The sequence below is a fragment of the Notolepis coatsorum genome (assembly GCF_963971535.1).
Source record: "Notolepis coatsorum genome assembly, chromosome: 5".
Lineage (NCBI taxonomy): Eukaryota > Metazoa > Chordata > Actinopteri > Aulopiformes > Paralepididae > Notolepis > Notolepis coatsorum.
This window is the reverse complement of record NC_140169.1, coordinates 193,281,048-193,307,951: the sequence shown is the minus strand read 5'-3', so window position 1 is coordinate 193,307,951 and position 26,904 is coordinate 193,281,048. Positions and strand designations below refer to the sequence as shown.

The window sequence follows — 26,904 nt, the reverse complement described above, 5'->3', positions numbered from 1 at the left end:
ATGGGGTGACAGGGCTCCCCGCACCCCTTGATGTGGGCTTACGGGTCCTCAGGGGGTACATCTGTCGGGTCTCGCACCCGCTCTTCCCCATTATCTCGTAAGGCTCAGAGCGGGAGCGATGCCATACGAAATATAACGATAGGTTATGTAGATAACCTAGTTATATTAGTATAGGCTAAGCTCCCGCTCTGCGCGCCCTGAGTTCCCTCTTGAGGGATCTTTTCCTGGGACGGGTTTTTGGCGAGGAAGGGTGTGTCATGACCAGAGTCATGATTATATGGGTGGTGCCACCATAAGGGGCGGGGCCCCATACAGGTGGGGTGCATGTGTTTTTGTTCGTGGGAGATACATTAGGTATCACAGGCGATATAGAGTATCTCGTAAGGCTCAGAGCGGGAGCTTAGCCTATACTAATATAACTAGGTTATCTACATAACCTATCGTTACATCATCACACGTGCATTCAATTGGGCTCTTCAACTGTCCAGAAGAGTCTCAGCTTTATTACCCAATTTATGCAATTCTAAGACTGTTTAGGGCCGGCCCACAATATGCAGAAATAGGAAAATGTAAATCAGGAGAGACTAGGTTTACAAATAAAAGCTTCAACAAATGAAAGAGACTTTGGCGGTGACTCTAACTGAGATAAATAGCCTCGTATGTCCTAACAACACCATTCCAAAACACTCAGAATGCATCGACTCCCCAGTTTTCAAATATCACTGAAAGCTAGTCTCTAATACAAACAGTTCCCTTTTTAATGAATAGCTTGTAAAAACATGTGTAGTGTGTCTGCAGGAGACGATAGGCTCCTACTAGTTTAATTAACATGTGCAGTAGTGAAACCTTTACGTATATACACCTACTTACACAATCACAAATGGTGAATGGACTTTTATCCAAAGCGCTTTACAACTTATGCCTCACATTCACCCATTCACTCACACACTGACGGCCGAGGTGACCAGGCAATGTGCCAACCTGCTCATCGGGAGCAGTTAGGGGTTAAGTGTCACTTCGACACGCTGCCGGAATCTAACCGGGAACCTTTCGATTACCAGACGACCGCTCTATCTCCTGAGCCACTGTCGCCCCACCACAAGCCACCGTTGGTTCTTGTCTGTGTCACGATGCAACTTCGCTTCTGGTCAAGCAGGTGTGGAAGAGGAGAAGAAGGATGACTGTGCTGACTTCAACAACACCACCTGGCTGGAGTACCGCCAGCAGGCAGCCAAGCTGCAGGTGCAGTATCTCCTGATGACGCGCAGGAACATAGACTGTGCCAGTGTCTTCACCCAGGAGACCCTCACGGACCCTGAGCATCCCTCGCTCTTCAACTCCTCCCTTCCTACCAAGATTATTGTACATGGATACAGGTAGAGCTACCCCCTTTAAGACCATCAATCGATTGGTTTTGTCTTTAGTTAATGAATACATTGCTAGTCTTTTTTTCCCATGTTGAATAAGTTATTCTTTCACTATTTGTGCAATTTTACACAATTCTTGTGAGTTTATGGAACACATCTGTAAGTTTTTTTTCCAAAAAAATCATTGTTTTGTATTCCTAATCAAGTACTCAAAAACAGCATTTTTCTAGATTTTAAGCCGTTTAGAGGCTGGGCTCTGCCCATACTCGGAATGCGATTTGAGTGACAGACCCCCACCTGTAGCTCCGCCCATACTACTCTACTAACGTCCAGAGCCTTGCTCTGCTAACGTCAAAGTGAACCTACAGAAAAAATATGCCGCGTGCACACACACACACAAACACACACACACACACACGGAGACGGCCCCGATAGCCCCCACCCGTGCTATTCTCTCTCTGTCTCTGACGGCTCCCCCCCCCCCCCCCCTGATAGCCCCCACCCGTGCCCTTCCCTCTCTGTCCCTCTCTGTCCCTCTCTGTCAGAATTCGAATGTCAACATTATGAACGAAGCTTCGAACTATTCGGTACAGCCCTAGCATGTTTTGATATTGTCAATTATCTCACTTTTACTAGGTGACTTTTACTGTGACTAACTGAAATATGCCCAAAAAAAAGGAAAATGGACATAGGGACGTTTTTTTATCAAAGGGCAGCAGAGACAAGTGATACAGGGACACAGGTAAGGTCTGGCTTAGTGATTATAATAGTGCAGTTCAGCATTCAGTAACTCATACTTTTTGTGAATGTGTTTTTGATACTACATTCTGTTGAACACACACCTCAAAACCGTACCTAAGGAAAATTGGCTCAATTGCAAGAAAAGTAATGGACAGTTATGATATTACATTCTGCATAATTCGTATGCAAAATATTGTGGTTCCCTGCTTTAGTCTGTTGACACATTTCTATACTAAAAATGCTTGTGTAGTCCTGTGTCATACCTAAATGTCATATAACTGAATTGTATAGAAACAACTCACCAAAAGTGACTATTGCACAACTGATTTGACGAAAAAAAAATCTACCCCCCCCTTCAGCCCCCCCCCCCCCCCCCCCCCCCCTCCTCGCCATACCTTGCCTTTTACTGAAAGGACGCCACTGCTCTATGTCCCTCTCTGTCATCATCAGCGTGGCTTTAGCTAGCTAGCCGCTAACGTTGGTTTACCATGTAAGTTAATGACTAGTCTAGGATGCAAAGCACTTTCACTTTTCACTGCACATAGAAACAGCGGGAGCATTTCGGGAGCAGCACATGTCCTGCGTGTTTTGCTCATACTATTTACGTTAGGCTAACTCTCTGCACTTCCTTCCTTGCGGTCTGTGGCAACAAACGGAGGGGGCGGGTGTTATTATGCAGCTGAGAAACGTCTGATGTCACAGATATGCTAATTTTCAGATGACTCAGTTCAGTGAGGGACAATATTGTGTGATGAGAATTGGAAGAATGCGCCAAATTGAGAATTAGAGGCATAGATCCTATTAATATAAGTCCACATAGCTAGGAAACAATGCTAAACACTGGAAAAAGCTATTTATAAGATAGTTCCCCTTTAACAAATCGATGAGTTGACTCATTCTTATGACTATTTGTCGACTAAGAACTTCTTTAGAGGGCAGATACAGGTGAGAGGAGGGAACACAGGTATGGTCAGGTATGGTAGGATAAATGCTGTGGGGCTTTCATTCTGCTGAACCCAAAGCAATGTGTACAACAGCCAATGTGAAAGGGTAAATACATATTAACCTGATTGATTGATTGATTGATTGAAAACTTTATTAACAGATTGCAGAATGGGTACAATACAGTACAGCTGTACACACAAGTGTTAAGGGGATGCAGACCAGAGAAAGACTTTCGTCTTGTTTACATCAGGGTCCCCCATTTTCAATTCATCAGGACTTATATGACATACATGACATACCGATAGACATCTATACATTTATGACATACCAGATTTGCAAATACAGTACTGTTTGTCATACAAAAAGAGTCCAGAAAAGGGAGTATATACATTTGACGTAAAAACTGTACATTGGAGGAGGTTGGGTGGGGTTGGGTTGGGGGGGTTGGGTAGGAGGGGTTGGGGGGGAAACACTGTAACCAGGGAACAAACTTAACTTTTTGACTTACCAGCCATTTGGCTGGTAGATTTTTAAAAGTACCAGCCAGGCAGATTTTTTAAACAATAATAAACATAAACAACATAAGGAATATTAGCATACTTTTGAGTAGACTGAAGGAATGAGTCAGTGTTAATAGTTTTAAATGCAAATAATTTATTGAAACATAGAAGTGGGGTCGGGACACACATTTTATTTCTATTTTTTTAACTGTTTTAACCATGTAGTGTAGCACTTTGGGATCGCAGTGAACAAAAAGTGCATTACAAATCCAATCTATTATTATTATTATGTGTGGCTGCCGCCCTGGCGGACATCTGTGCTCTACTGAGTGCACCTTTCTAGTCTAGAGAGAGAGCGCTGATTCCCCGTAGCTGAACAGGGTTGCATTTTGTCAACACAAGTTGGAACCCTGGAGGAAGCGATATAAGGAAACGAATTGCTCCGCTAATCGCTCATGTTGACCCCGCCCCCAAGTCGCTCTCCGCTCGCTCACCGCTCACCTTGAATCGAGCGCTCCCCGCTCCCCGCGTCACATCGCTCGGCAGATTTTTATTTTTTTTTGGAGCATGGTGTAAATTAGCTCAAACTACAACAGTCTACACCCCCTGGGCCCCTTAACAATTGTTTGTATTGAGCCGCATTGTAATTGTACCCATTCTGCAATGTTAAATAACGTTGTTTATCCATTCACTAGCTCTATTAAGCGATGATAGCTAGCCGAGCCACAATGCTATGGTCGCTGCCATTAACGTTAGCATGTAAGCTAACGACAACAACAATGGCGTCAAAACAGGATGTGAGTGACAAAGCCTGAACAGGATATCACAGGTTCACCCTTCTCATTGGTTGAAAATGGCCTTCATGTTTGTACATCGCCATCTGTTGCTTTGGCATTGTACTACATGTATATTACATCAGTGTTAAACCACTGTGAGCGGCCTGGAGGGAGTGGATTGGAGCGGAGGAGAAGCGGCAGACCTTAAATTCTAATCGCCAAAGAATAAATCTACAAGCCAGTGGCGCTGGGCGTGTAACTATTTTGTACCCTGACTGTAACACTGAAACACTGTACACCTGTACAAGCAAAACTGTACATTGGAATATTGACAACCATACTAGGTAATTTACTGTACATTGGAGGGGGTTGGGGGGGGGAACACTGTACAAACAAGCAAAACTGTACATTGGAATATTGACAACCATACTAGGTAATTTACTGTACATTGGAGGGGGTTGGGTTAGGACATTTACAGGGGCCAGTTTCGAATTGCAGTCTCCCGTAGGTGTTCTTTGAGAGTGGTTTTGAAAGTGGGTAGTGATTCACATTCCTTTACAGCTTTAGGTAGGGCGTTCCACATTGATGTGGCATAATTGCAAAACGTGTTTAGTCCCTTGTTTGAGCCGAATCTGGGTTTTACATGATTTGTGGAGCTCCCTCTGGTGTTGTGATCGTGGTATTCACTGACCTTTGGGAAGTATTTTGACATGTACATGGGTACCTTGGTCATGTAGTGTATCTTGTAGACCAGGCCCATTGCAAGTTGCTGTACTCTGTCGTCTACTCTAAGCCATCCTAGGTTGTCAAAGTGGGCAGGGGTGAGGTGGGTTCTAGGAGTAAGGTCAAGCAGTAGTCTGACCAGTTTGTTTTGAGATGTTTTTAATTTTGTTTTTAGCGCCTTTGAGGTGCTTTGGTACCATGAGGTGCAAGCATAGTCGTAGTACCCTTGAATGAGTGCTCCTGCCAGAGTCTTCAGGGTATTCTTGTTTACCAGAGAGGAGATCCGGTACAAGAATCGAGTTCGTTGGTTGACCTTTTTTATTACATTGGATGCCATTTTGTCACAGGAAAGATTAGCCTCTAGGATGGAACCCAGGTAGGTAATTTCATCTTTCCTTGTGACAATATTGTCACCCACTGTAACTGAGAAGCCGTCGGTCTTGCTGAGTTTGTTATTTCAACCGAAGAGAATGGACTCTGTTTTGCCCATGTGTAATGATAGTTTGTTATCAGCGAGCCATATGCAGATTTTGCCTAGTTCCGAGCTGAGGGTTTTTTCAACCTGTAACTTGTTCTTGTCAGAGACCAGCAGGGCTGAGTCGTCCGCAAGCAGGAACAAGTTGCAGTCACAAGCTGATGACATGTCATTTGCATAAATTAGGAACAGTAGCAGTCCTAGTATGCTTCCTTGTGGAACACCACAGCTCACTGTGAGGGGGGGGGGGATAGGGTACCGTTTACCTCCACCATCTGTTCCCTCCCCTCCAGGTAGGATTGCATCCAGCTCACTGATAGACTATCAAAACCAATTGCTTTTAGCTTGTCAATCAGAATGGAATGATTGACAGTGTCGAAGGCCTTTTGTAGGTCCAGCATGACCATGCCGCAGTATTTGCCCGCGTCCACCTCTTGTTTGATGTGGTCGTTCAATTAGAGAAGGCATGTGTCAGTGGAGTGGGATGTTCTGAAGCCAGATTGGAATTCGTAGATTCGATTTTTTTCCGCTAGGTACTTTTCAACCTATTCGTAGACATTTTTTTCCATGACTTTCGAGATGGAGGTAAGAATAGAAACAGGGCGGTAGTTGCCTGGGTCTAATTTGCTGCCCTTTTTGTGCAGAGGGGTCACCCTCGCAATTTTGAAGTCCTTGGGGACCTGACCCGACAGAGGGTCTAGCACACAGAACCATCGAGAAGTTGTCCTTTGAAACTGTTTGGAATAGTTTAAAAACAATTCCATTCTTTGCTCTTCTTCTGGGTATTCTGAAATACCCTCCAGTTATGATATAACCATACAGTAAACTCTTCAAGAACTGCCATTGTTGTTTTCGAACAAACTCTGCACAACACTCACAGTTGCTTCTAGCTGTTACATGCAAAATGTATGCCGTGTGAATATGGTCAATTGACTTTGCATTTGTTTGTCTCTCTCATCCTTTCTTTTCATCTCCATCCATTCCTCCCTCTCTCCTTCCTTCCTTCAATCCGTCCATCCATCCATCCATCCATCTCTATCAGGGCCCTGGGTAGTAAGCCTTCCTGGGTGAAGGTACTAGCTCAGGCCCTGCTCAGGGCAGAGGACGGTAACGTGGTGGTGGTGGACTGGGTCTACGGCGCATCCTTCGCCTACAACCTGGTGGTGGAGAACTACAAGGAGGTGGCCGTGCAAATCTCTGTCCTCATCAACCAGTTACAGGTGGGTCAAAATCACGTAGAAAACACATAACATCATGATTCATCATATCACATATTAGCTTATAACTAATGTCCACAGCTGCACACACACAGACCTATCTCAAACCCTGCCCTCTTTTCTTGATCCTCCGATCACAACTGTGACTGTCGCTGGGGGACTGCAGGATCAAGAAAAGAGGGCAGGTTTGAGATTGATCAATTGAGGGTACAGATCAAACAATCAATAAATATCAAATGCTGTGTCATCTGTCTTCCAGAATCATGGATGCCAACTGGAGTCCTTCCACTTTATTGGCGTTAGTCTGGGAGCTCATGTCTCTGGATTTGTGGGGACCCTTTTTGAGGGCAAGATAGGAAGAATTACAGGTAGGTTGTCAATGTTTCACTGTGGACATAATGATGGTCGACTACTTCCATTAATACAATACTGAACACAAAGAACACTATTTGATATTTAACATTATTTCAATCCACTTCACCTTCATATATGAACAAATTCAACATAGAAACGATTTGGAAGTCAAACGTTTCAAAGTTCAGAATGAACCGGTGTCCAAAGTCTGTCAACATTTGGACAGAAATAAATCAGTATGGACACTGATGATTCTCAGTGGAGGTACATACTTTGTTCTCGAGCACCTGACCCTAGAAGTCCTAGAAGAACAAGGACCTTGAAGGACCTTGATGATGAAGGCCTTCACAGTAGTCACTCACAGATCCTCTCCTCTCAGTCTCTGCCAATCAATGTGAATGGGGCTTACAGAGAATAGCAGAGTGCTCCAAAATAAAACAACAACAGCACTTTGATAGGGCCACTGAGTAGACCCACACACAGCCCCACCCACCCCCTCAACCCGCGAGGCCACAAGATGCAACACAATGCACACACTTGTTTTCTTGGTTTGGTGTTTTTGTGGTGAGGGCCTGTGGATGCATGTTCTATTAGCATGCTCAAATGCAGTTCATAGACACTGTTTACAACACTGACATGTAAATCTACCAGGTCAAATCTAGAATTATTTGGATCAAATAAGATCTTTCTCACTGTATGTCAATGTTCACTGTTTCCAACTCATTTGCCAGTGATAGAGCATTAATTTGCACTCAAGGCCTTGTACGGAATGTTTGTATAGTTCTCTTTCTTCCAACATGGCTGCTTGTAGCCATTGGTAACCACTTTCAAAACAAAATGCTTCATTTAGGTGCAGCGGTAGAGCAGGTAAAAGACTGGAAAAACACAATATTACCGTTCCACTGTGACTTGTTTATGAGATCCAGTAAGACACTAAATTATAAACATTTTGTTGATATATTTCTCATATTATCAACAAATAGCAACTGTTGTTTCTTCCAACATGGGGGACAAGTGGGCTTTCAAAACGGTCCGTGCAAGGCCTCTATTACGTCATGATAGGCTCGATAGGACAAGGTTTTCAATCCTATAATTCTTTAAGAAAAGCCACGTTCTGACTTGAGTGACGTGAACTGAAGTATTTTCTGTATTCTCTACTCTAGTCTCTCCCTGTCCTCTAGGACCCCTCTGATGCTCTGTCTGTTGTCCTCTAGGACCCCTCTGATGCTCTGTCTGTTGTCCTCTAGGACCCCTCTGATGCTCTGTCTGTTGTCCTCTAGGACCCCTCTGATGCTCTGTCTGTTGTCCTCTAGGACCCCTCTCTCTGATGCTGTCTGTTGTCCTCTAGGACCCCTCTGATGCTGTCTGTTGTCCTCTAGGACCCCTCTCTCTGATGCTCTGTCTGTTGTCCTCTAGGACCCCTCTCTCTGATGCTGTCTGTTGTCCTCTAGGACCCCTCTCTCTGATGTTGTCTGTTGTCCTCTAGGACCCCTCTCTCTGATGCTGTCTGTTGTCCTCTAGGACCCCTCTCTCTGATGCTGTATGTTGTCCTCTAGGACCCCTCTCTCTGACGCTGTCTGTTGTCCTCTAGGACCCCTCTCTCTGATGCTGTCTGTTGTCCTCTAGGACCCCTCTCTCTGACGCTCTGTCTGTTGTCCTCTAGGACCCCTCTCTCTGGCACTCTGTCTGTTGTCCTCTAGGACCCCTCTCTCTGACACTCTGTCTGTTGTCCTCTAGGACCCCTCTCTCTGATGCTCTGTCTGTTGTCCTCTAGGACCCCTCTCTCTGATGCTCTGTCTGTTGTCCTCTAGGACCCCTCTGATGCTGTCTGTTGTCCTCTAGGACCCCTCTCTCTGATGCTGTCTGTTGTCCTCTAGGACCCCTCTGATGCTGTCTGTTGTCCTCTAGGACCCCTCTCTCTGATGCTGTCTGTTGTCCTCTAGGACCCCTCTCTCTGATGCTCTGTCTGTTGTCCTCTAGGACCCCTCTCTCTGACACTCTGTCTGTTGTCCTCTAGGACCCCTCTCTCTGATGCTCTGTCTGTTGTCCTCTAGAACCCCTCTCTCTGATGCTGTCTGTTGTCCTCTAGGACCCCTCTCTCTGATGCTGTCTGTTGTCCTCTAGGACCCCTCTCTCTGATGCTCTGTCTGTTGTCCTCTAGGACCCCTCTCTCTGATGCTCTGTCTGTTGTCCTCTAGGACCCCTCTCTCTGATGCTGTCTGTTGTCCTCTAGGACCCCTCTCTCTGACACTCTGTCTGTTGTCCTCTAGGACCCCTCTCTCTGATGCTGTCTGTTGTCCTCTAGGACCCCTCTCTCTGACGCTCTGTCTGTTGTCCTCTAGGACCCCTCTCTCTGATGCTGTCTGTTGTCCTCTAGGACCCCTCTCTCTGATGCTCTGTCTGTTGTCCTCTAGGACCCCTCTCTCTGATGCTCTGTCTGTTGTCCTCTAGGACCCCTCTCTCTGACACTCTGTCTGTTGTCCTCTAGGACCCCTCTCTCTGATGCTGTCTGTTGTCCTCTAGGACCCCTCTCTCTGATGCTGTCTGTTGTCCTCTAGGACCCCTCTCTCTGATGCTGTCTGTTGTCCTCTAGGACCCCTCTCTCTGACGCTGTCTGTTGTCCTCTAGGACCCCTCTCTCTGATGCTGTCTGTTGTCCTCTAGGACCCCTCTCTCTGATGCTCTGTCTGTTGTCCTCTAGGACCCCTCTCTCTGATGCTGTCTGTTGTCCTCTAGGACCCCTCTCTCTGACACTCTGTCTGTTGTCCTCTAGGACCCCTCTCTCTGATGCTCTGTCTGTTGTCCACTAGGACCCCTCTCTCTGATGCTGTCTGTTGTCCTCTAGGACCCCTCTCTCTGACGTTCTGTCTGTTGTCCTCTAAGTCTGGACTCCTCTGACGTTCTGTCTGTTGTCCTCTAAGTCTGGACTCCTCTGACGTTCTGTCTGTTGTCCTCTAAGTCTGGACTCCTCTGACGTTCTGTCTGTTGTCCTCTAAGTCTGGACTCCTCTGACGCTCTGTCTGTTGTCCTCTAGGTCTGGACCCGGCTGGACCCATGTTTAAAGGAGCTGACACATTTGACCGCCTGGACCCCTCTGATGCTCTGTTTGTTGAAGCCATCCATACAGACTCTGACTGTGAGAGAAAGATTCTACAGTACTTTCAAGCTTGATACTATAGCAGCACATCATATCCAAGTAATAGCCTGCAATACAAGAACCCGATAGGCCTGTTAAACTTTCTTGGCATTGAGGCGGATAGCCAACACCGACGTGATTAAAAAACGTCTCTTTACTCTGCCGTCAGACTTTGGCATCTCCATCCCTGTCGGTCACGTCGACTTCTTCCTGAATGGCGGGAAGGACCAGACGGGATGTGCGCGCTCCAGGTTCACGTCAAGTAAGTTCAGCGATATCGCCCGCGCCTGAGTGGATAACATAAGATAATAGCTATGAATGATGGGCCAAAGATAACCGCCGCTCCGTCACGTGTGTGTGGGGGGGGGCTAATACATTCTAATAGCTAATCAATTTTCTTTATTGTATTTGGAATAGTCTGATAGGAGGGTTTTGGCTCCCTGAGTTTCTTCCATTTGTTGTCAGTTCTTGTCTACTTCCCAGTGTATGGCTATGTGATTTGTGACCACATGAGGGCGCTGCACGTCTACATAAGCGCACTGAACGGATCCTGTCCGCTGACGGGCATCCCCTGCTCCAGTTATGAGGACTTCCTCGCGGGACGGTGCTCGAGCTGCGCAGGTGTCTTCCATGGAACCTGTCCAAGAATAGGTGTGTGTGTGTGTCAACAACACAGCTCGAGAGTAAACGGAAGTGAATGAAGTGCACCTCTTATGATAGCCAGTGACATCAAAGACTTTGCCCAGGGCTAAGAAATGAACCGTGAAATGACACAAATTAAGTAATAATAATAACAAGAAAATAACAACAATTGACAAAGATCATGAATGCAGGTATTGATGAAATTACCCTTACATTTAGAAACATCTAGCCAAATGTGTGGTTTGTGAAAATATAGGTTCCTACCCTAACCCAGCTACCCATACATATTATATCGAAGACATATGCTCCCGAAAATAGGCTAGCTGAGGGTGAGATAGCCTAATCTATCTTTTTTTTAGGCATATATGTGTTTCAAGCGGTTTTTTGTAGTTGTACAATATGGAAAATAGCATTTTAAATAAATAGTTCAGTTGTGAGAATTGAATAGGACTAGAAAATATATATTTTAGAATTCTAGAATATACTCTGTACCACGTGTGAGATAATGGAGTCAGGTTGCATTTGCACTCAGAGTAGGACCATGTGTCATGTCTGGTTCTGGTGACTGCTTATCACTTCACCCTCTGATACAATGACAGACACTGATACAATGTAACAGCTAATGCAGCTTAGAGGCCCTTTGATATGGCATGAGTGATACGACTCTGTGTGTGTGTGTGTGTGTGTGTGTGTGTGTGTGTGTGTGTGTGTGTGTGCGTGTGTCTCAGGTTTATCCAGCAACAGTGGGATAGCAGTCTCTCCAGTGCCAAGGGAACAGAGGCTATTCCTCCTCACGACCTCTGCGCCACCTTTCTGTGGTAAGTGCCTGTGCACGAGTGTCCAAATACATGCCACGTCCTCTACTCTAACATAATGTGGACGATCAACTGACAAACAACGTCAAAATAGTGACAATTAATACCATAGTAACTCTGACAATGTAGCATTACCGCTGCCACCCAGATAACTGTAATCCACAAGTATCCTGATTGAAGTGTATGTATACAGTGTTTTTCTGTTTACCTGTCCTGTCTACCTACACCAAACAGAGAAGGTAAAGACGACTTTGAACTGTTGAACAGTAATCCAGACCAATTTTATTGCACTGTAAAAATATATATATATTTTTAATCTATTCTATTCTACAATTTGTTTGCACTGCACTATTGCACTATTTTACTCTGTCTATTGTATCTTACTCTTTTTATTATTGTTTAAAACTGAATCAAACCATAAACAAGGTGGCCTGTTGGGATGTTAGATCCTAATGTAAAAAACTGTGATTTTATGTCTGCACTTTATGTGCTCATTTTATGCCTGTCTTTTTTCTGTTGTGAAGCACTTTGAGCTGCAGTTTCTGTATGAAGGTGCTATACAAATAAAGTTTATTATTATTATTACCTGTCCAAGCGAAGGTTGACTGAAACACAGTCAGCAACATCCTCTTTCACACTCATTCAGTTAAGCAGAATCACACCTGGGAGCTTCCCAGTACAAACAATCATTGAGATGGGGGCGTGGATGTATTGCCTTGCTCAAAAGCATCTCAATGGTAGTTGTTAGTTATGTTCTTTTATCACATACAGTATGTCTTGCACTGATACACCAGTATCTGTCCCAACAATGACAAAATGTTGTTTTGTAGGTTTTCTTAACTCAATGGCTGCCAACAACGAGTATACTCGTTATAGCCTGCCAATCGTTGGACGCCAACAACGAGTATACTCATTATTATGATCGTTATTTCTTTTATTCGCTATTTCCATTCATAATTCATGCTGGAAGGCTGTGGTACTGTGTGGCAATGTGTCTGAGATCGCAATGGTCCGATAGACCAATACCGCCGCCTGGTGGTATGCGGCCGATGTCGCACTTCCTTTCTGACTCTGTGTATGGGGCTGTGCATCATTGAAAGTCATCCGGGCGGAGTTTTCTTGTAACGTGGATCAAGATATTCACCCGATCGCAGATGGCAATCAAATAATTGGAATATTCTTTTTGGAGTCTCATCGGCCACAGGTAAGAGCAATTTAACGTCAATTTCAGCTTGGTTGTCCATTGTTTTCATAGCTATCGCCCTGATCAGCGTATGCTGTTGTACTAGCGAATGCCATTATTGACAATCAATTAATCAGAAATGAGCCCCCCCCCCTTTCATGCATGCATGATGGAACATAATATACCGATCATATGCATTTAATTTTTTTATTGTAGCGTGTATAGGGACGAAATGCCAATGGATTAAGTATAACATGCATCGCGGCCTATAACTAGCCTCCCAGGAATTACCCTAGACCGCTCTAAAACTATACTTATATTCACCACGGTATAAAACGGGAATGTATGGATGGAAAAAATATTCCTTTTTCACATCTTAAACAATAGATACTCGATGTCAAATGGGCCATAGTATTGCATATAGCTATAATATTTAAATAGTTATAACCCTGCAAACAAGGTGAGAGACTCCCACCGTTTACAGCGCTGGCGGTAGCTACTACAGGATGAGGCTAATGCGTGGCGGTCAATGAATAATGGTATTTTAACACATCCACCGCCAAAAACGGCTTACGACGGGTTTCAAGGTCATGCGAATTCCGCCATTCCATGGCGTACGACGTTATTGAGATCATATTTAATTTTTTCGCCATGGTATTCATAATTCCCTCACCCAGCCTCGGCTGAGACAGTGGGACTCGGCACAACCGTGCAACGCTTCAATACCGCCACCTGGTAGATGATCGGGCGAGTTACAACCGGAAATGGATCTCTGGTGATCTCCGTGCATCTGGGAAATGCGTCCGGCAGTCACATATTGTTGCGGGACTCTAGACACACATCCGTGTATATGGATCGCTGCCATAACTCAATAATCGATATGATTTGGGCGTTTATTTCGCCCAATACAAACCGGAAATGGATCTAGTCGATCTACGTCAAATAAGTGGGATCTTTTTCCTCCAGTCTCATCGGCGAACGGTAAGAGGACAGTAACATTACTTTCAGCTAGGGCTGACCTTCAAAGCTTTTTTTGGCAATCGAAGCTTCGGGGCCGAGCTTCGATTTTAATTCGAAGCTTCGAGGGAAAAAAATATTTAATGAATTTTCTTTAATAATATTTTAATTTTTTTAATTTTAATTTTTTATCTTATGTTGTGGGACTTGTACAGCACTTTTGTAAACTTTGTTGTTTTTAAATATGCTCTATAAATAAAGTGGATTGGATTAATTAATTAAGTAGCCCCTTTCGTGACTGTGACGCAGCCAACAAGGTTTCACTCGGCTGCCCTGCCTGGGTGCAGTGGGGCTGCTCTCACAGCCAACAACATGACATTACATAATTATGTTGCAACCTTCGTCTATCAAGCAAACAATTATATAAATATTTATATGTAGTTGATAGAGACAAAGGCAGAATTCGACTTAATTAAGCACGTTTTATTAAGACATATTTTTATATGGGTCGGGACACTTTAAAAAAGCAGCACAATGAACACAAATCTGTCCGACATAGTCTTAAATAACAAACGGCATTGCTTCGCTTCTTCGTTGACATGTCTGCTGCACATGTCCTTGTTGTTTTCAACACCGATAATCTCCACATGCTGTTACGGTAGCAGGTAAGTGGGAGTTCCAATTGTCGAGGAAAGAGACGGAGAAGTGTTTACTCTTCAAAACAAGGTTATCTCTTTATTAAGAGAACAAGAGTAATAGAATACAGAACAGAGAGTTGGGTCAGCACTTGTTCAGGCGGTCCTGCTTGTAGGTTCTAGTGAAGCTCTAGCAAAGAACAAGAGAACAGAGCATTCATTATAAAGGCACATTCCAAACATTCCAACGTGTCAATTAGTGACAGCCAGAATGACAGCCAGTGACAGCGCCCAGATGTGACAGACAATTAGTGCGAGACAGCAAATCAGAAGTGACATACAATAACATACAATAAGTGCAACCCAAACAACAGGTGAAGTAAACCAGACAGACAGTAGGGTACCATCCTAAGGTAGGATAGGACCCAGAACGTTACACATGCTTGTTGTAGAGAGGTGGAGTCAAGGCGCCGCTTACTTTCGTTTCATTGGAATGGAGGCGCAAGATTTTGGAGGCAAAAAAAATAATAAAAAAATCTTTAACTTAGATTTTATTTTTATGTTCGAAGCTTGTGCCATCGAACGAAGCTTCGAAGCTTCGAAGTATTTAAGACAGCCCTACTTTCAGCCATCGGCGTATTTAGACCACTATCAGTAGGGCATGATCATCTGTGCCCCACTGATAGATAATCTTTTTTTTTTTTTTTTTTTAACAAATGTTTTTTATTTTCCCTTTTTTAACATGATCAAATGATCATTTAACATGATCAAATAATTATTATAATATTTTTTACTTCGCTTTGAAATATTATAGTGAAATATTTTGCACTGCATTTATCTTGTTGAAATCCTCCAACAGGCTCTTTTTTGTAAGTTGACTGGTTTGCACACCAATAATACAGTGCAATAATAGAATAGTAGAATAGATAGTAAAATTATGCAATAGAATGGCCAGAGTAAAATAGTGCTACAGTACAATCAACAGCGGGGTGTATTAGAAGGCTATGGTGAAGAGGTACATTTTTAGCTTATTTCTGAAAATATTAAGAGATCTAGCTTCCCTAATGTCCATAGGTAGTGTGTTCCATAACTTTGGTGCATAGTTAGCAAAGGCTGCATCCCTGATTTTCTTTAGACTGTGGCTTGGAACCTTCAATAGACCAGTAGTAGATGATCACAATGTTTATACTTTGTATATAAGGAGGAGGACCTTGAAATCAATTCTAAATGTTACCAGAAGCCAGTGTAGGTTACTTACTTGTAACTTCGGGTTTGATCCAAGGAGTAAGTTGCCCCATATTGCTCTGTAACATTTCTCTTTTTGTTATAGGACCGACTATAGTATAGGATTTCAGTTTTGCCCTCATTTAATTTTAGGAAGTTGTTCGTCATCCATTTGTTTATTGCTAAGAGACAGGCGGAAATGGAGTTTATAGCTGTTAGGGTTTGAACCGACCTCAATCGCACGGCAGAGACAGGAAGTTCAGAGTTAGCCAAATACTAGGGCGTATTTATTTACAGAGTCACAAAAGGGGTAAAGTAACAATTATGAAACAACAAGGGAGACTGCCATCGGCAGAGTTCTCTGCGGCTCTGCAGATCCTCCTGGTGATAGCGGTGGGGAATCGGTATTTGACGTTGTAGCGGCTCTGCAGATACTCCCAGCTTTAACTCGAGGTGGAAAACGGAGAGAGAGAGAGGTATCAATAACAGTCCAACGAAACACAGAGGCAGTGTGGTTCCCTCCTCCCTTAGCTGTGTCCAGAACCAATGAACAGTAACAATCTTCAGTGTTCTCCACAACACACAAGTTAGCTGAGTTTAGTGCAAACAGAAATTATATCTTCAGTGTCTCTTCAAAACACACACTTCAACTGAGTCCAGTGCAAGCAAAAATGATAATCTTCGGTGTTCGTCACACACACAGACAGAATAATCCAGAGGGGTTTGGTTCCAACTCACCCAAGCGCAAACGCGTAAAGCGGGTAAACAAGGCGCAGCTCCAAACGGGGAACAAGGTTCTCATCAGCGGATCTCCACAGAAAGTCCTGGAGGGAAATAAGACGAGGCACAGCAACGGGGAAAAAGCAGGCAAAAGCAGTTGTATTCCAAAACGACCCGACATCGATTGAAGGGAAGTCCCAGTATAAAAAGCCTCTGGGGCGCTAATCAAAAACTATGACAGGTGCGCGCTGGAATTGATACTTGCTCCAAAAGCGTGTGGTGGGGAATGCACCAATCAACACAGCACCTTAAAGGAGCGGAGCGTGTGGCGGGGAATGCATCAATCAACACAGTACCTTAAAGGAGCGGAGCGTGTGGCGGGGAATGAACCAATCCTCACAGTACCCCCCCTCCACGGGAGCCACCCGGCGACCAGCCCGACCCGGCTCGTTCGGGTGAGCACGATGGAAGTCGGTGATCAGGCCGGGGTCCATGATGAGCTGGCGGGAGACCCAGCTCCGTTCCTCCGGGCCGTACCCCTCCCAGTCCACCAGGTACTGGAACCCCTGACCCCGCCGTCGAACGCCCATCAACCGGCGGACCTGCCACTGGGGGTGTCCGTCCACCATCTCGGGAGGAGGCGGATCCGGAGCAGGAGGCATCAGGGGACTGAGAGAGACAGGCTTAACCCGGGATACATGGAAAACGGGGTGAATGCGCATGGACGCAGGAAGCTTAAGACTCACCGCCGCCGGACTGAGCACCTTCAGAACCTCAAAAGGACCGACGAACCGGGGGTTGAGCTTCTTGGCCGAGGACCGAAGCGGAAGGTCCTTTGCGGACAGCCACACCCTCTGCCCAGGGTGGTACGTCGGTGCAGGGACCCGGCGCCGGTCGGCCCAACGACTGGCGCGCTCCGATGACCGGAGCAGCGCAGTCCTGGCGATCTCCCAGACCCGACGGCACCGGTCGAGATGCTCCTGTACGGAGGGAACTGCCACTTCCGACTCCTGTGCAGGGAAAAGAGGGGGTTGGTAGCCCAGGGATACCTCAAAAGGTGAGAGGCCAAGGGCGGCTCGGAATGGGAAGCGGCTGCAATTGCCCGGAGGGTGCCTGGTGGGAGGCCTTGCTGCGGGCGCAGACTGTGCAGGCCAGTACGAACTCCTTGACGTCGTTCCTCATGGTGGGCCACCAGAATCGACGAGCCAGGAAGGAGAACGTGCGATGAACGCCTGGGTGGCAGGCGAACCGGCTGGTATGGCCCCACTGGAGGACCCGGGACCGGACTGAGTCGGGGACGAAGAGACGATGAACCGGTACATTGCCTGGAGCGTGATGGAAGCGTAGGGCACGCCTTACCACCCCCTCGATGCCCAAGGTGACTACTCCTACCACCCTGGCCTCTGGGAGGATGGGAGTCGGGTCCTCAGTGGTTGGAGCCCCCTTGGAGTGTAACCGGGACAGGGAGTCGGCCTTCGTGTTGCGGGAACCAGGGCGAAACGTCAGCGAGAAGTCGAACCGACTGAGGAAGCTGGCCCATCTTGCCTGCCGGCCATTGAGGCGCTTGGAAGCACGGATGTACGTCAGGTTCTTGTGGTCCGTCCAAATGGTAAATGGCTCCTCGGCCCCCTCTAGCCAATGACGCCACTCCTCCAAGGCAGCCACAACCGCCAGCAGCTCCCGATTGCCGATGTCGTAGTTCTTCTCGGCAGGGAGGAAACAACGCGAGTAGAAGGCGCACGGATGTACCTTCTGGTATGTTGCCGAACGCTGGGATAAGATAGCTCCTAGTCCGGTATCCGAGGCGTCCACCTCTACGATGAACTGTCTCTTGGGGTCTGGATGGAGCAAGACCGGGGCGGAAGTGAACCTCTTCTTGAGGGAGCGGAACGCAGCACACGCCGCTGGGGACCAGTCGAACGGCAGGGCGGGAGAGGTCAGCCTGGTAAGTGGTTCCGCCACCTGACTGTAGTTCCGGATGAATCTTCGGTAGAAGTTGGCGAACCCGAGGAAGCTCTGTAACTCCTTCCGAGAGGTGGGTTCCGGCCACTCCTCCACGGCCCGGATCTTGCGAGGGTCAGCTCGGGTCAAGCCTCTCTCCACGATGAAGCCCAGGTAATCGACGGAGTCGGAGTGGAATCGGCACTTCTCTGCCTTGACGAAGAGCCGATTGTGGAGGAGGCGCTCCAGCACACGGCGGACATGCTGGATGTGTTCCTCGAGGGTCTTGGAGAAAATGAGGATGTCGTCTAGGTATACCACCACAAACTCCTCCAGCATGTCACGAAGGACGTCGTTCATGAGCGCCTGGAATACCGCCGGAGCGTTGGTGAGGCCGAACGGCATTACCAGGTACTCGTAGTGGCCCCTGGGAGTCTTGAAGGCGGTCTTCCACTCATCGCCCTCTCGGATACGGACCAGATGGTAGGCACTCCGGAGGTCCAGCTTGGTAAAGACGGTAGCCTGGGTGAGAGGCTCGAAGGTGGAGTTCATGAGAGGAAGAGGGTACTTGTTCTTAATGGTGATCTCGTTGAGCTGGCGATAGTCGATGCAGGGTCGAAGGTCTCCGTCCTTCTTCCCAACAAAGAAGAAACCGGCCGCCACAGGGGAGGAGGAAGGCCGAATGAGTCCTGCTTCCAAGGACTCAGAGATATATTGATCCATCGCTGCCTTCTCAGGGACGGTCAGACTGTAGAGGCGGCTGCCGGGAAGGGGAGCCCCTGAGCGGAGGTCGATGGCGCAGTCGTAAGGCCGGTGAGGCGGAAGGGCCTGAGCCCTGGACTTACTGAAAACCTCCTCGAGGTCGTGGTACTCGGGGGGTATGGTCGAGAGGTCCGGAGGCGGCTCACAAACGGATCTCCGGGGCGAGGGACAGGACGCCGCCTGAAGACACTGGGCATGACAGGAGGAGCTCCACCCCCTGATGGTACCGGAGGACCAGGCGATGTGGGGCTTGTGCAGCGCGAGCCAGGGCCGGCCCAGGACTACTGGGACAAGAGGGGATCTGGTGATAAAAAACTGGAGTCTCTCAACGTGGTTACCAGCAATGGTGAGCAGGACAGGACAGGTGCGTTGAGTGATGTCAGCCAGGCAGTGTTGGTCCAATGCGAACACCTCCAATGGCCTCACGAGGTCCTCTAGTGGAATGTTGGCCCGGGTAGCAAACTCGAAGTCTAGGAAACTCTCGTCAGCACCCGAGTCAATGAGTGCCTCCAGCGTGGCCCATTGGTCCGCCCAGGCCAGGGTGACGCTCATCAGACGGCTAGGTGGTGCACGGCTCTGGGAACGAGAAAAACGGCTCACCAGGATCTCCCGGGGTCCCGGGGAGCCTGGTCTTTTGGCCGGGTGGGGCAGTTGGAGATACGGTGTCTATCCCGACCGCAGTAGAGGCAAAGGCCGGACCTGAATCTTGCCTCCCGTTCAGCTTGGCTAAGATGTGAACGTCCCAGCTGCATGGGTTCCTCCCCGGGCACCGAACGGGAGGGGAAGGAACCACCAGTTGTGTTGGGAGCAGGGCGGGCCGCAGTACCGTCACAAGTACGGGGGGTCTGGGGAACCTCTGGAGGTCCCGGTCGGGTTCTCTCACGTCTTCTCTCCTGGAGGCGTCCGTCGATGCGAATGGCGAGGCTGAATAGGTCCTCGAGGGACTCAGGTTCCTCACGGGTCGCGAGCTGGTCCCTGACAGCGTCGTTGAGCCCCCTCATGAAGGTGAGACGAAGCGCTTGATCGTTCCAACCGCTCTCCGTTGCCGCCAGTCTGAACTCCAGCACGTAGTCGGTGACCCCGCCACTGCCCTGCCGGAAGGTGCCCAACCGAGCTCCAGGGTCCTGGCCACGGGCTGGGTGGTGGAAAACCCTGCGGAGCTCTGCCACGAAGTCTGGGTAGGAAAAACAGAAATCAGCCCCCATTGCCCAGGATGCAGTAACCCACTGTGCTGCCCGGCCTGAGAACAGGTTAGTCATGTAAGCCACTCGGAATCCCCTTGAAGTGAATCGGCTGGGTTGATGACGAAAAACCAACTCACATTGCATGATGAATGTGGCACAATCCTCGAAGTTACCATTGAACAACCGTGGTTCGGAGAGACGGGGCTCCCGAGGTGCGGGATCGGGAGGCGCGGGGCCTGCCACGGCTGCGGGTGATGCTCCGGCCGAGGCTCCTGTAGTAGGTGGGGTTACAAGCAAGGTGTTAACGGCTTCACTCAGCGCTTGTAATTGGTGGAGAATATTAGTCTGCTGATTACCCTGGGCTGTCTGCAGGCTAGCCAGAGAGCCAAGGGACACCTGAATAGGCAGGACCTGGTCTCGGAGCTCCTGTACAGCAGCCGCAGCCGCACCTAGCTGTAGGCTGTGGTCGTTGGTTAACTCAATCTGGACCGCCAACGCTGTTCTGACCCTGTCTGTGTCGGCTGAGGTCGTCATGGTCGGGTCGTAATGTTAGGGTTTGAACCGACCTCAATCGCACGGCACAGACAGGAAGTTCAGAGTTAGCCAAATACTAGGGCGTATTTATTTACAGAGTCACAAAAGGGTTAAAGTAACAATTATGAAACAACAAGGGAGACTGCCATCGGCAGAGTTCTCTGCGGCTCTGCAGATCCTCCTGGTGATAGCGGTGGGGAATCGGTATTTGACGTTGTAGCGGCTCTGCAGATACTCCCAGCTTTAACTCGAGGTGGAGAACGGAGAGAGAGAGAGGTATCAATAACAGTCCAACGAAACACAGAGGCAGTGTGGTTCCCTCCTCCCTTAGCTGTGTCCAGAACCAATGAACAGTAACAATCTTCAGTGTTCTCCACAACACACAAGTTAGCTGAGTTTAGTGCAAACAGAAATTATATCTTCAGTGTCTCTTCAAAACACACACTTCAACTGAGTCCAGTGCAAGCAAAAATGATAATCTTCGGTGTTCGTCACACACACAGACAGAATAATCCAGAGGGGTTTGGTTCCAACTCACCCAAGCGCAAACGCGTAAAGCGGGTAAACGAGGCGCAGCTCCAAACGGGGAACAAGGTTCTCATCAGCGGATCTCCACAGAAAGTCCTGGAGGGAAAGAAGACGAGGCACAGCAACGGGGAAAAAGCAGGCAAAAGCAGTTGTATTCCAAAACGACCCGACATCGATTGAAGGGAAGTCCCAGTATAAAAAGCCTCTGGGGCGCTAATCAAAAACTATGACAGGTGCGCGCTGGAATTGATCCTTGCTCCAAAAGCGTGTGGCGGGGAATGCACCAATCAACACAGCACCTTAAAGGTGCGGAGCGTGTGGCGGGGAATGCATCAATCAACACAGTACCTTAAAGGAGCGGAGCGTGTGGCGGGGAATGAACCAATCCTCACAATAGCTGTGTGATCATTTGGTTCAGCGGAGATGTACAATTGTGTGTCATCTGCGTAACTATGGAAACATACATTGTGCTTTCTAATTGTAACTGAGGGGTACAATTCCCTGACTGTATTGATAAGTATGGTATCATTAAACCACTACCGCTTGATGTGCTTTAACTTCTGGCCATACAGTACACGATATCTAAGTATGATGAACACTTTCCCACATATGAAATCAGGTCCATGAGCCCTGGACTTACTGAAAACCTCCTCGAGGTCGTGGTACTCGGGGGGTATGGTCGAGAGGTCCGGAGGCGGCTCACAAACGGATCTCCGGGGCGAGGGACAGGACGCCGCCTGAAGACACTGGGCATGACAGGAGGAGCTCCACCCCCTGATGGTACCGGAGGACCAGGCGATGTGGGGCTTGTGCAGCGCGAGCCAGGGCCGGCCCAGGACTACTGGGACAAGAGGGGATCTGGTGATAAAAAACTGGAGTCTCTCAACGTGGTTACCAGCAATGGTGAGCAGGACAGGACAGGTGCGTTGAGTGATGTCAGCCAGGCAGTGTTGGTCCAATGCGAACACCTCCAATGGCCTCACGAGGTCCTCTAGTGGAATGTTGGCCCGGGTAGCAAACTCGAAGTCTAGGAAACTCTCGTCAGCACCCGAGTCAATGAGTGCCTCCACCGTGGCCCGTTGGTCCGCCCAGGCCAGGGTGACGCTCATCAGACGGCTAGGTGGTGCACGGCTCTGGGAACGAGAAAAACAGCTCACCAGGATCTCCCGGGGTCCCGGGGAGCCTGGTCTTTTGGCCGGGTGGGGCAGTTGGAGATACGGTGTCCATCCCGACCGCAGTAGAGGCAAAGGCCGGACCTGAATCTTGCCTCCCGTTCAGCTTGGCTAAGATGTGAACGTCCCAGCTGCATGGGTTCCTCCCCGGGCACCGAACGGGAGGGGAAGGAACCACCAGTTGTGTTGGGAGCAGGGCGGGCCGCAGTACCGTCACGAGTACGGGGGGTCTGGGGAACCTCTGGAGGTCCCGGTCGGGTTCTCTCACGTCTTCTCTCCTGGAGGCGTCCGTCGATGCGAATGGCGAGGCTGAATAGGTCCTCGAGGGACGCGAGCTGGTCCCTGACAGCGTCGTTGAGCCCCCTCATGAAGGTGAGACGAAGCGCTTGATCGTTCCAACCGCTCTCCGTTGCCGCCAGTCTGAACTCCAGCACGTAGTCGGTGACCCCGCCACTGCCCTGCCGGAAGGTGCCCAACCGAGCTCCAGGGTCCTGGCCACGGGCTGGGTGGTGGAAAACCCTGCGGAGCTCTGCCACGAAGTCTGGGTAGGAAAAACAGAAATCAGCCCCCATTGCCCAGGATGCAGTAACCCACTGTGCTGCCCGGCCTGAGAGCAGGTTAGTCATGTAAGCCACTCGGAATCCCCTTGAAGTGAATCGGCTGGGTTGATGACGAAAAACCAACTCACATTGCATGATGAATGTGGCACAATCCTCGAAGTTACCATTGAACAACCGTGGTTCGGAGAGACGGGGCTCCCGAGGTGCGGGATCGGGAGGCGCGGGGCCTGCCACGGCTGCGGGTGATGCTCCGGCCGAGGCTCCTGTAGTAGGTGGGGTTACAAGCAAGGTGTTAACGGCTTCACTCAGCGCTTGTAATTGGTGGAGAATATTAGTCTGCTGATTACCCTGGGCTGTCTGCAGGCTAGCCAGAGAGCCAAGGGACACCTGAATAGGCAGGACCTGGTCTCGGAGCTCCTGTACAGCAGCCGCAGCCGCACCTAGCTGTAGGCTGTGGTCGTTGGTTAACTCAATCTGGACCGCCAACGCTGTTCTGACCCTGTCTGTGTCGGCTGAGGTCGTCATGGTCGGGTCGTAATGTTAGGGTTTGAACCGACCTCAATCGCACGGCACAGACAGGAAGTTCAGAGTTAGCCAAATACTAGGGCGTATTTATTTACAGAGTCACAAAAGGGTTAAAGTAACAATTATGAAACAACAAGGGAGACTGCCATCGGCAGAGTTCTCTGCGGCTCTGCAGATCCTCCTGGTGATAGCGGTGGGGAATCGGTATTTGACGTTGTAGCGGCTCTGCAGATACTCCCAGCTTTAACTCGAGGTGGAAAACGGAGAGAGAGAGAGGTATCAATAACAGTCCAATGAAACACAGAGGCAGTGTGGTTCCCTCCTCCCTTAGCTGTGTCCAGAACCAATGAACAGTAACAATCTTCAGTGTTCTCCACAACACACAAGTTAGCTGAGTTTAGTGCAAACAGAAATTATATCTTCAGTGTCTCTTCAAAACACACACTTCAACTGAGTCCAGTGCAAGCAAAAATGATAATCTTCGGTGTTCGTCACACACACAGACAGAATAATCCAGAGGGGTTTGGTTCCAACTCACCCAAGCGCAAACGCGTAAAGCGGGTAAACGAGGCGCAGCTCCAAACGGGGAACAAGGTTCTCATCAGCGGATCTCCACAGAAAGTCCTGGAGGGAAAGAAGACGAGGCACAGCAACGGGGAAAAAGCAGGCAAAAGCAGTTGTATTCCAAAACGACCCGACATCGATTGAAGGGAAGTCCCAGTATAAAAAGCCTCTGGGGCGCTAATCAAAAACTATGACAGGTGCGCGCTGGAATTGATCCTTGCTCCAAAAGCGTGTGGCGGGGAATGCACCAATCAACACAGCACCTTAAAGGTGCGGAGCGTGTGGCGGGGAATGCATCAATCAACACAGTACCTTAAAGGAGCGGAGCGTGTGGCGGGGAATGAACCAATCCTCACAATAGCTGTGTGATCATTTGGTTCAGCGGAGATGTACAATTGTGTGTCATCTGCGTAACTATGGAAACATACATTGTGCTTTCTAATTGTAACTGAGGGGTACAATTCCCTGACTGTATTGATAAGTATGGTATCATTAAACCACTACCGCTTGATGTACTTTAACTTCTGGCCATACAGTACACGATATCTAAGTATGATGAACACTTTCCCACATATGAAATCAGGTCCACACAAATATAACAGTCGAAGGTTTAATATAGCAAAAGGTATATACAACATTCACTTAATTACATTTATGATTTGAATGCACTTGTAAGGCAAATGAGTATTCGTAGGCAAATCAACACTGAATGTCCAATCTCTGGTTACGCAGGAAGCAAGTATACAACCTGGTTCTTTAGGGAACTATAGCGATGGTACTTAAGGATTATAGCGGGATACTAAAGGGGTCCTGCTGGTTGTAAGTCAGTAGGGGGGGGGGGGGGGTTTGGAGAGCCGTCAGCTGCATCCCATCTGGCCAACGATTCCTGGGGAGAATTCAGGTACAGAACACAGTGCCTGCAGGATCTTGATCCACAGATGAATACACTTGGGCCCTCTTGTAGACGGTAGCTGTAGGCTGTAGGTCCACAACGAAGGAGAAGCGAGGCGGCCTCGGTCTGGGTTGAGCGCCGTCTCACCTGGGCTCCTCTCGGGGGTAATTCCAACACTCACCGGCGTTGGCTGTTATCCGCTCCACAAATCAAAGCACCCAAAGCAAATAGATATTCCATGCCGTATAGGCTCAGCAGTCGTCCGGGTAGGTAATCCAATGTGCAGGTCCCCCTCGGTCCTCGTCTAGAACTCCTCGGATGCAAGCACCACACGTGGTCTGCCCAGCCTGGTTAAGCTTCTAGATAACACGAGGAGGCGATGGGGGTGCTACTCACTTTAGAACTCGATACCGCACGATGCACCATACCTAATAGACTATTATTAACTTAATAGAAATACGTCCCACTCGACGGTACAGTGCCAAACTATGACAATTCAGCTATGAATTTACACGAGGTCTCAATGCCTATTCTGGGGCCAAATAGGCCATACTGCACCACACGTGGGTCGTGGGTGAGGCTTCACGTCTGTTACTAGGTTGGAGGGTAAAGGACTAATGGACTAAAAGAAAGTTCTACTTTACTTGCGCCATATTTATATGCACGGTGAACAAATAGTACCATTCGTATTTCGGTAGCCGTATTCCTACGCGGAACCCGGGCTAGTTGGGACATGTTCGTCGGCACTATTGAACTTGACTCAAGGGGCCTGTCTGCTGGCGCCAGGTTCTTGTCCAATGAGAGAATGAACTATTATGGGCTGTAGTAGACTAAAGGGATATTCAGTGTATATGTACAAAGAATATACAAGGGATATCAAACGATATACAAATACTATTAAATATATATCCATAAATAAATATATATATTCGGTTTAATCTGATCCTTCACAACAGCCGCCCCCTAATTAGTCCCACCTAATTAGCTAAGCAGAGACAGATTAACCGCACTGTCTACCACTCAAGGTCCGCTGTAAGGGTCAGTCAACTCACAAAGTCGTGGGGTCATGGTCGTCATCGATAGTGTCTGGGAGTCTTGGCAGTTCTATTAGCCTCGCCACGGGTCGTGTGTAAGTCCGCCCTTGGACGAGCACTTCAGCTGCTCGGACCTTGCCATCGGCACTGGTGATCACTTTGCTTACGCGGCCAGCCGGCCACATAGCTCTGGGTAGTGACTGGTCGATAATCATGACGACTGTTCCTTCTGTCAAATTGTCTCTCTCTTTTACCCACTTCTGGCGGGTCTGTAGAGACGGTAGATAGTGGAGTAGGAAGCTATTCCAAAACTTGTCAGCCAGTACTTGGCTGTACCTCCACATTCTTCGGCCGTTCGCTTCTTCAGGCCTGTACATTGTCTGGGGTAGCGCGGGGTCCAGCTGCCCCATCAAGAGTGTGTTGGGGGTGACTGGGTCGACATCTGCTACATCACTTGAGACGTAACCGAGGGGCTTGGAGTTCAATACTCCCTCGATCTCCGTGAGGACTGTCATTAGGACTTCTTCCGCCACAGTCAGGGCCCCAAGCACGGCGTACAGGGCTGTCTTTATAGAACGTACTTCTCGTTCCCAGGTTCCACCGAAGTGGGGTGCGTTCGGGGGATTAAACTGGAAGTCAATCTGGGATGGAGCGAGGTGGGTCTTAAGTTCTGGGCCCATAGCTTGGAAGCTCTCTCTCAGCTCTCTTTCTCCGCCTTTGAAGTTTGTCCCGTGATCAGACAACAATGTAGACGGTTTTCCTTTCCGCGATGTGAATCTTCGGAAGGCCATAAGGAATG

The 26,904-nt window shown here is 48.3% G+C and overlaps 1 protein-coding gene across 1 annotated transcript in view; it reads left to right on the top strand.

Annotated features, from left to right (window-relative positions):
- The window catches only part of pla1a (phospholipase A1 member A), a 66,365-nt gene that overhangs the window by 6,271 nt on the left and 33,190 nt on the right, over nt 1-26,904 (top strand). The window contains exons 2-8 of the mRNA XM_084314713.1: nt 1,157-1,376; nt 6,570-6,747; nt 7,004-7,112; nt 10,132-10,233; nt 10,403-10,495; nt 10,699-10,884; nt 11,604-11,693. Of these exons, the coding sequence (XP_084170839.1) occupies nt 1,157-1,376; nt 6,570-6,747; nt 7,004-7,112; nt 10,132-10,233; nt 10,403-10,495; nt 10,699-10,884; nt 11,604-11,693 (978 nt within the window). The remainder of the gene's footprint in view (nt 1-1,156; nt 1,377-6,569; nt 6,748-7,003; nt 7,113-10,131; nt 10,234-10,402; nt 10,496-10,698; nt 10,885-11,603; nt 11,694-26,904) is intronic.